Source organism: Eriocheir sinensis, chromosome 52, assembly GCF_024679095.1.
Source record: "Eriocheir sinensis breed Jianghai 21 chromosome 52, ASM2467909v1, whole genome shotgun sequence".
NCBI lineage: Eukaryota > Metazoa > Arthropoda > Malacostraca > Decapoda > Varunidae > Eriocheir > Eriocheir sinensis.
Genome location: NC_066560.1, coordinates 9,820,642 through 9,830,641, shown reverse-complemented (window position 1 = coordinate 9,830,641; position 10,000 = coordinate 9,820,642). Strand labels below are relative to the sequence as shown.

The 10,000-nt window shown below is 42.1% G+C and overlaps 1 protein-coding gene and 1 long non-coding RNA gene across 5 annotated transcripts in view; one reads left to right on the top strand and one right to left on the bottom strand.

Annotated features, from left to right (window-relative positions):
- The window catches only part of LOC126983044 (synaptotagmin-14-like), a 63,250-nt gene that overhangs the window by 19,675 nt on the left and 33,575 nt on the right, over positions 1-10,000 (bottom strand). For all 4 annotated transcript variants that reach the window (XM_050835484.1, XM_050835486.1, XM_050835485.1 and 1 more), the window contains exon 2: positions 1,670-1,831. In XM_050835484.1, coding sequence (XP_050691441.1) covers positions 1,670-1,831 — 162 coding nt within the window. The remainder of the gene's footprint in view (positions 1-1,669; positions 1,832-10,000) is intronic.
- LOC126983045 (uncharacterized) lies at positions 7,515-8,141 on the top strand. The gene is made up of 3 exons (XR_007735487.1): positions 7,515-7,637; positions 7,797-7,862; positions 8,022-8,141. It is a non-coding gene; the product is annotated as an uncharacterized LOC126983045 (long non-coding RNA).

Here is a 10,000-nt window from a genome sequence, read left to right as displayed (position 1 = left end):
CACCACATGAGTTTAATCCCCTTTCCTTTTTTATTTAGTGTGTCGAAGGGGAAAAATAATGAGGGAAGTAGAATGAAAGAATAAAGATGGAACGCAAAATGAACAATAAAAAATAACACCACAAGACTTTAATCTCCTTTCCTCTTTTTTTTATTTAGTATGTCGAAGGGGAAAAAATAAATAAGGTAAAGCAGAAAGAAAGCGTAAAGACAACACTACATAATGATAAAGACAGAAGGCAAAATGAAAAGTAAAAAATAACACTATATGGCTACTCTAATTTCCTCTCCTCGCTATAGTTTGTTGAAAGGAAGAAAAAATAGGATGCAGTAGAATGCGAGATTACAGACAACGCTACATAATGCTAAATATTAAGGAAGACAAATTGTAAAGCAAAGAAATAACACCATGACTTTCTTCTCCTTTCCTCTCCTCAGCTTAGTTTGTTGAAAGGAAGAAAAAATAAGATAAAGCAGAATAAGACTAGACAACGCTACATAATGCTAAATATTAAGGAAGACAAATTGTAAAGCAAAGAAATAACACCATGACTTTCTTCTCCTCTCCTCTCCTCAGCTTAGTTTGTTGAAAGGAAGAAAAAATAAGATGAAGCAGAATGAAAGACTAGAGACAAGAAGAAGACGAAAAGGAAAAAAAGAAAAAATGAGACGAAGATCAGCCATGACGCAAATTCCTCCCTCGCACCAGCACACAACACAACACAACACAACACAGCACAACACAACACAACACAACACAGCACAACACAACACAGCACAACACAACACAACACAACACAACATAACACAACACAACGCACACCTGACCTTCCGTGAACACATGACTCAGGAACACAAAAGAACGCGTGACTCAAGCAATCACTGCCAAGAACACACACACACACACACACACACACACACACACACACACACACACACACACACACACACACATGAAAAAAAAAAAATGTGACTCAGCTGGAATTCCACTCGTACCCTCACACGCGCGCACACACACACACACACACACACACACACACACACATACACACACACACGTGATTCTCAGCCTTACGTACACACATTGATCTTATAAAACACATCCCCTTAAGAAGAAAGAAATCACGGACAAGCACAGTAAAGACCCACATACGACATGTAACCGATATGCTGTCCAACTTACTAGTGCAAGAGTGTAACAGTATATTCGCTCTTTCACCCCTCAGCCTAATATATCTAAAACAGCCTTTTCTCCTCCCAATGACTTTTTCAAGAGAACAGTAGCAAGACATTATAACGAAAGTAGACAACTCTATGGTACCTCCTGTTTCCCTTGTATATAAGAGAAAAAAATATGTGTAGTTTTTCTCCTAACCTGCCGCCTTTTTACTTGTCTAGACAGCAAACTGGCATCACCTCCACCACCAAGAGACCTCTACATCAAGCAGTACTTAGGCCATGAATGTGACAAACAACTTGTGAGAACCCGACTTATTTCCATTGTGGCCTTCAGAATCATTTGCAGTGAGAGCCGAGAGCGTGTGAGAAAACAGGCCCACATAAAAATCCAAGGTGGGGGCCGTGATACTTAGAAATACATAGGACTACATAGGAAAAACAGATACCAGAGGAGTAATCGCCATGGTATTCTTTTCGTTTTTAGTACTCACCCAACTCCTTGAGCTTGTCGGGCTTGGTCACGGGGTCGTCACAGCAGGGGAAGTTTCCGACGGTGTAGAAGCAGAGTTTCTTGTTGAGATAGAGAAAGAGGACGAAGAGGAACACCACAAAGGCAGCGACGGCCCCGAGGAACGCTGTGGCTTCCACCGGCACTGCGGGAGGAAGAGGAGGTGGAGGTGAGTGGAGGAGGAAGTGGAGGTAAGTGGAGAAGGATGAGGATGATGAGGAAAGGGAAATAAAGGAAATAGAAGTAAAAATAAGGAAACAAGAAAAAAATAGTTGCATATAAAAGGATGAAGAAGAGGAGGAGGAGAGGAGGAGGAGGAGGAGGAGGAAGAGAAGGAGAAAGAGCAGCATATGAAGGCCAATGAGAGCAAGGGAGGACAGTAATAAAAGAACAAACAACTAATAAATTTAATCTCTCTCTCTCTCTCTCTCTCTCTCTCTCTCTCTCTCTCTCTCTCTCTCTCTCTCTCTCTCTCTCTCTCTCTCTCTCTCTCTCTCTCTCTCCGGGGTCATGTGGCTATTAATAACTGTTTCCCTCAATCTTTTTCCCTCCTCCCCTTCCTCCCTCTCTCTTCCCTCTTTCCCTCTTCCTCCACTTCACTATTTTCCTCCTCCTATTTTCTTTCCACTCCCTTCCTTTCCTTTCTCCTTCCACTTCGTTCTCTCTCTCCTTCTTTCCTCCCAACATTATTTTTTTCTTCTTCCTACACTTCGTTCTCTTTCCTTACTCTCTTTTTTTCCTATCTTATTTTTCACCTCTTTTTCATCCTCTCATTTTCATTTCTCTTTTTCTCTTACGTTCTATTTCTTCCCTTAGTTTCAACCATCGCCCCTCCATTTCTTTTCCATCTTCTCTTCTTTCCTTTTATATTCTCTCTAATTCTCTTTCTTTCCCTCCTCTTTGCGCCTCCCATTTCCCATTTTCCTTTTAAAACTTCCCTTACTTTCTTACTTTCCCTTCCCATCTTCTACATTACTTTAATACAATATCTCTCTCTCTCCGTCTCTTATCCTTTTCTCTCTACCTCACGACCTTTCTCTCTCTCCTTCTTTCCTTCTATTTCTGTTTTACTCTCCTTTTTTCCTATTCCCTGATGCATTCCTTTATCATCTCGTTCCGCTGTTCCTTAATGCTATCCAGTCCTCCTCTTTCTCTGTTTTCTTTTTCCCTTACTCTCCATTTATTCTTTCTTTTCTTTCTTTCTTTCTTTCTTTACTCTTCCTATATTTGTCTCCCTGTGGCTGCTTCACCATTTTTTTTCTTTCTTTTACTTTTCTGTTTGTGTGATCCATTTACTTTCCTTTTCATCCTAATTTCCTTTCACTTTTCATATTTTTTGAACTGTTTTCACTTTCTTTAACCTCTTTCCTCTTTTAGCTCCTTTCCTAGCCGTGTTTTATGACCTCCTGTCTCTCTCTCTCTCTCTCTCTCTCTCTCTCTCTCTCTCTCTCTCTCTCTCTCTCTCTCTCTCTCTCTCTCATTAAAATTTCATTCCTCAATCACTCGTGTTCTTTCTTTTAAGCGTCCTCCTTCCAGTCCTCTTTTATTTGGAGGAGGAGGAGGAGGAGGAGGAGGAGGAGGAGGAGGAGGAGAAGGAATTGAATATTTTGATTGCTTGTCTATTTCTATTTTTTCTCGACGTCATTTTTATTATTATTATTATTATTATTATTATTATTATTATTATTATTATAATTATTATCATTATTATTATTCACATATAAATATAATCACTAAGTACGTTCACCTCTCTTTGTTCTTATCCTCCTCTTCCTCTTTTCTCCTATCCTCCTCTTCCTCTTCCTCCTCCCTGCCCTTCATCCTCGTCCTCTTCCTGAACGATCTACTCTACCTCGTTTCCATTCCTCTTGTCTTCCTCCTCCTTCTCTTATAATAGAACCATCATCACTTTCCGCACTTTTTCTCCTCCTCCTCCTCCTCCTCCTCCTCCTCCTCCTCCTCCTAACACAATTTCCCCGCCTGATACCACTTTCCATCTTCTCTGCAATTCCTCCTTCGCGATGCACTTTGTCGCCTCCATTCCAGTCCGCAGAGTCGCCAGCCATCCACAGGAGGAGGAGGAGGAGGAGGAGGAGGAGGAGGAGGTTTCTATTATTTCTGTTGTTATTCCATTTCTTTCGTTTATTATTTGAACTTTCCGTTTTTCGTTTAGTATCCTCTCTCTCTCTCTCTCTCTCTCTCTCTCTCTCTCTCTCTCTCTCTCTCTCTCTCTCTCTCTCTCTCTCTGTGTGTGTGTGTGTGTGTTCTTTTCCTTGTATCTTTTTTTTCTATAATCAAAGGCTCCCCTCTTTCCTTCCTCTCCCCCTCCTCCTCCTCCTCCTCCTCCTCCTCCTCCTCCTCCTCCTCCTCCTCCTCCTCTAAATATAGTCTGATGCTAAGGATGAGTTGTAAAAGGTCCTATCGATTCTCCTCCCCCGCCGCCTTCCATCCGTCCTTCCTTCCTGCCTCTCTCTCTCTCTCTCTCTCGCTCTCTCTCTCTCTCTCTCTCTCTCTCTCTCTCTCTCTCTCTCTCTCTCTCTCTCTCTCTCTCTCTGCAGTGGACACGTTTCTATCAGTTGTTATCTTTTTTTTATTTCTTCCCGTTTTCTTTTTCCTCCGTTTCTCCGTTTTTCGTATCCTGTCTTTTTTTTTTTTGTTACTCAATTCTCTTTTTTTTATCATATCTCTTTTTCGTTTCCTCTCCTCAATTCCCTTTTCGCTTTTTTTCCTCTATTACTCTGTTCCTTTTTCGCTCCCTCTTTTCAATTTCTATTTTTTTATTCGCTTCTTTTCCTCTATTCCTTTTTCGCTTCTTTCCCTCTCTTCCTCTTTTCCTTTTTTCGCTTACTTCCCTCTCTTCCTCTATTCCTTTTTCGCTTCCTTTCCTCTCTTCCTCTATTCCTTTTTCGCTTCCTTTCCTCTCTTCCTCTATTCCTTTTTCGCTTCCTTTCCTCTCTTCCTTTATTCCTTTTTCGCTTCCTTTCCTATTTCTCTATTCTTCGTTTCTCCGTTTTTCGTATCATGTCCATTTCTATTAATCGATTCTCCTTTTTTTTCATATTCCATTTTCTCTTTCCTCTCCATTCTCCGTTTTTCGCTGTCGTTGTTTTTTTCTTCCTCAAATTTCACTGACAGGGAAGGGAAGTGTACAGACGGAGTGACTCAGGAAGCTCCTCAAGTGGTTACAAGGTCGAGCTATATGGAGACGTAACGGTAACACTATACAAGCCCCTTCTTATCTAAGCTTCGAAGGGTGACTGAAGAGTTCAGAGTCAGCAGGTGTTTTTATCGGTCCTTCCCTGCGCCCGGAATAGAAGGGAAGGGTTTGGGTTTGGGCTTATCTGTGTTGGCTTCGTGCGCTGGAGACTCTTCGCGGAATACTAAAATGTTTCGCTGATGTGTGTTCGCGGAATGTTGTGGTTCTTGCTTTTAAAACTCTACGGGGATTGCAAGATTGTTTCAGTACTTAGGGCATTAGAACATAAGAACATAAGAACGTAAGGAGTCTGCAAGAGGCCGGTTGGCCTATACATGGCAGCTCCTGTACACTCAAACCCACCTTACCTCACCAGCCATGGCTTTATCTAACCTCTTCTTGAATGTATCTATGGTATTGGCACCCACAACATGGCTCCCAAGCCTGTTCCATTCGTCAACCACTCTATTGGTGAACCAATTCTTGCCTATGTCTTTGTTGAATCTGAATTTGTCTAACTTAAAACCATTGCCACGCGTCCTACCTGGCTCTTTTTCTCTCAAAATCTTAGTGACATCCCCTTTATTGAAGCCCTTCATCCATTTATAGACTTCGATCAAGTCTCCTCGCAACCTTCGCCTTTCTAGTGTGTATATTTAAACGCTTCAGCCTGTCTTCATAAGGCAAGTTTCTCACTCCCTGAATCATCTTTGTCTCCTCCTCTGTACAGATTCTAACATCTTGATATCCATTCTATAGAAGGGGGACCAGAACTAAATTACATAATCAAGATGAGGTCTAACTAGTGCTAAGTAAAGCTTGAGGATGACTTCAGCGCTCCTATTGCTTACGCTCCTTGAGATGAAACCCAGTACTCTGTTGGCCCGATTTTTAGTCTGAATGCATTAAGACCTAGGATGGAGGTCAGCGCTCACTAGGACTCCTAAGTCACTCTCACGCCCAGACCTGCTTAGAGGAGTGTCATTTAAGGAGTAATTGTGTGAGGGGTTATTCCTGCCTACACTCAGAATGCTACAGTGGGTCGTGCGGGGTGCTGAGGCGTGAAGGGGGGAACGGCAGAGAGGGCGAGACGAAGGTGGCAGGGAGGTCAGCTGGTGAGCGCGCGGGTAGGTGATCCTGATCAAATCGTATCTTACCGTAACCTATTGGATTCAAATCTGAGGATAATGGTAGGAAATCGTAGCGTTTCGTAGTGCTTCGTAGTGCTTGACCCATGGAATCCTCATTGCTTACTCTCTCCCTCTCTCTTTACTCCACTCTCTATTTCTCTCTCCTTTCCCGCACAAAAGACTAAACCCATTCCCCGCCTGACCTCGTGAATAATGCGGCGTTTCGGTACACAGCAGCAGCAGCAGAAGAGGAGGTTCGTTCACCATTCGGGGACGCCTGTCAGAGCTCCTCGGCGTATATATTAATGAACGGGGACGGAGTGGCGAGACGCGCTTACTCGTGGCTTACATTTGTGGTGGATTATTGAACTGAAGTAGACCAAGGTTATGCATGTACAGGTCTTCCTGTATAGCTTGGCGCACGTGAACGGAATCTGGACGGCGGTATTGACTGGGCGCGAATTTATACAAAGAGACAAAATTGCCTTACGTGTAGATTTATATTACCTAAAAATTGTGACTCTTGGGCACTGGAGGCGACGTTAACTGGGTGTGGAACAACACGATGCCCGTTTATGTTCTTATTTTATATTTGTGGCGGTTTACTGAACTGAGGCAGACCGACGTTATGTATGCAGGTCTTCCTTTGAAACCTGGCTCTCCTAAACGTAATACAGGTGCAGAAATTAACTGAGTGTGGTTTAGTACATGGAGACAGACTGGAATTACCTATATATTATCTTTGAAAATATGGCTCTTTGAAATTGGATGCGGCGTTAGCTGGGTCTGGATTAATACATGGAAATAGACAGTCATTATGTATATATATTGTATTAGAAAATGGCTATTTGACACTGGATGCGACGTTACCAGGGTCTGGATTAATACATGAAAATAGACAGACTGGCATTATGTATATTTTACCTTAAAAAAATGGCTCCTAGACACTTGATGTGGCACTAACTAGGCGTGAACAAAGCGTGCATGGAGACAGGCTGAAATTTTATACATGTTGCCTTAAATAACGGCTCCTTGAATCTGGACGCTGCGGTAACTATATAGGTAAGAGGGTCAACGCAATAGCTGCGCGTGGCCTCAGTGCTCACTGGGGAAACCTGCGGAAGGTAAACTGTGGTAAACTGTTAACTAAGGACGCCGCTAACTGCTGTGATACTCAAGGCCGGACACAAACCGGCATTGTGTGTGTACACTCTCAAAAGAAACACAACTCTCTCGAATCTAAGCCGGGGCCGCAATCACCGTGTTCATAAGTGACATATTTGAATGGTTCACGGCCTCCTGACTTCTTTAATATTTATTTTGATTTTGATTTTTTTCAAAGAAATTGATAAGAGAAACAGCAACCCACTATCACTACTCTGTTGTCATTTCCTTCAATACAACACGAGCAATTCTTTCAATTAATTCTTCTGTTACCACCGTAAGGGTCAACAACGAGTCACACCTACAAGCTTTCCTTCTCCTAATCTTTTTAACAACTTTCGGTGGCGTCACAGAAGTTTCCCGTGAAGGTAGTTTTTCTTCCTTCTCTGTTACTACGACTTCATTCGTTTCATTGCCGGGCAGAAGCTCCTTTGTTTTCTCTGTTCGGTCTACTATCAAAGGTCCATCGCCATTCTCTGTAACATTCTTACTCTCCACAGATGTTTCCTTGATGGTTTCATGTGAAGGTAGTTTTTCTTCTTTCTCTGTTACAACAACTTCATTCGTTTTATTGCCGGGGAGAATCTCCATTGTTTTCTCTGTTCGGTCAACTATCAGAGGTCCATCGCCATTTTCTGTAACATTCCTACTCTCCACCGATGTTTCCTTGATGGTTTCATGTGAAGGTTGTTTTTCTTCTTTCTCTGTTACTGAAATTTCATTCGTTTCATTGCCGGGCAGAATCTCCATTGTTTTCTCTGTTCGATCTACTACCAGAGGTCCATCGCCATTCTCTGTAACATTCCTACTCTCCACAGATGTTTCTTTGATGGTTTCATGTGAAGGTAGTCTTTCTTCTTTCTCTGTTACAATACTTTCATTCGTTTTATTGCCGGCCAGAATCTCCTTTGTTTTCTCTGTTCGTTCTATTTTCTGAGGTCCATCGCCATTTTCTGAAGCATTTCTACTCTCCTCCACAGATGTCATCGAAATGCTTTCCTGTGAAGGTAGTCTTTCTTCTTTCTCTGTTACAACAATTTCATTCGTTTTATTGCCGGGCAGAATCTCCTTTGTTTTCTCTGTTCGTTCTATTTTCTGAGGTCCAACGCCATTTTCAGAAGCATTTCTACTCTCCTCCACAGATGTCATCGAAATGCTTTCCTGTGAAGGTAGTCTTTCTTCTTTCTCTGTTACAATACTTTCATTCGTTTCATTGGCTGGCAGAATCTCCTTTGTTTTCTCTGTCCGTTCTACTGTCAGAGGACCATCGCCATTTTCTGTTACATTCTTAGTCTCCACAGATGTCTCCTAAATGGTTTCCTGTGAAGGCAGTTTTTCTTCTTTTCCTGTTACTAACATTTCATTCGTTTTATTGCCGGGAAGAATCTCAATGGTTTTCTCTGTCCGTTCTACTTTCTGGCGTCCGTCGCTCTTATCCGTATCGTTCTTACTCTCCACACATGTTTCCCTAATGGTTTCCTCTAAAGGTAGTTTTTCTTCTTTCTCTGTTGCTAATACTTGATTCGTTTTATTGCCTGGCAGAATCTCCTTTGTTACCTCAGTGGCACTGGTAAGAGTCTTTTCAACGACTGTCTTATTGCCGGTTACATGCCCCGTTTCATCTCTATTATCAAAGACTTTCTTTTCCTTGGTCTTGATACTGTCATTCGCGCCATTTTCCAAACTTGGCATCATCTTCTCAAGATCAGGCAATTTGGGGAAATATTTGAGTTCCCCCTCATCATTTTTTTTCAAAGGGTCGTCACCGGCCTTCTCGAGGGTGGCGGAGGGCACCCCGTCCTTCAGGACCCCCGTGGAGTAACACCTCCTTCCCTCTACCCTTCCCAAGTCTTCCTCACTCTCTCCCTTTCTCAAGTCTTCCTCACTCTCCCTCCTTCCCTCTACCCTCCCCAAGTCATCCTCACTCTCTCCCTTTCTCAAGTCTTCCTCACTAGTACTAAGATATGTGGTTTGACTTGCATATTCTAAGATTGCAGTGTTCCTTTTTAAACTCTACGGGGATTGCAAGATTATTTCAGTACCTAGCGCATTGTAAGCTTCTTTTGAATTACTAGTACAAAGATATGTGGTTTGACTTGCATGTTCTTAGATTGCTGTTACTTGTAAAGCTCTACGGAAATTGCAAGACTGTTTCAGTTATCAGCGAATTGTAACCTTGTTCTGAAATATTACAACCGAGATATTTGGTTTGACTTGTATGATCTCAGTGTTTTGTCCCTTTTTAAACTCTACGGAAATTACAAGAAAGTTTCAGCTCTTAGCGGATTGTAGTCTTGTTCTGAAGTAGTACTGAAATAATTGGTTGGGCTATGTTTTCAAATTGTTGTTTCTTTTGAAGGGAATGATCAGTTTGCCTCTGTTCTAAGTGCATTATGATCACTTCAGAATATGTAAAATCTCAGCTTGTATTTCTCTTAAAAAAAGCATTTCTATTCAGCTTTTCTCCGTCCGTAGTGCCTTTCTGTCCTCCCCCACAAAAATACTACAATGTTTTGCTTGCCTGGCTCCTAAGAATATTATAATCCTTCCCAAAAATAACGCGGTGCTCCATGTGCCCGCGTTCCAAGAATACCACATCAATACTCGTTCTCGGAAGTTGCACACCTCAGCAGGAACCGCACCGGGCAAGCACAGATTAGGCGGACTGCATCTAGTAAACTGAGCAATATATATTTAAGTCATTGACTTTAGTGATCTCAGAAAATTAATAATGTAGAATACAATCATATAATTAACACACACACACACACACACACACACACACACACACACACACACACACTCACACACACACACACACACA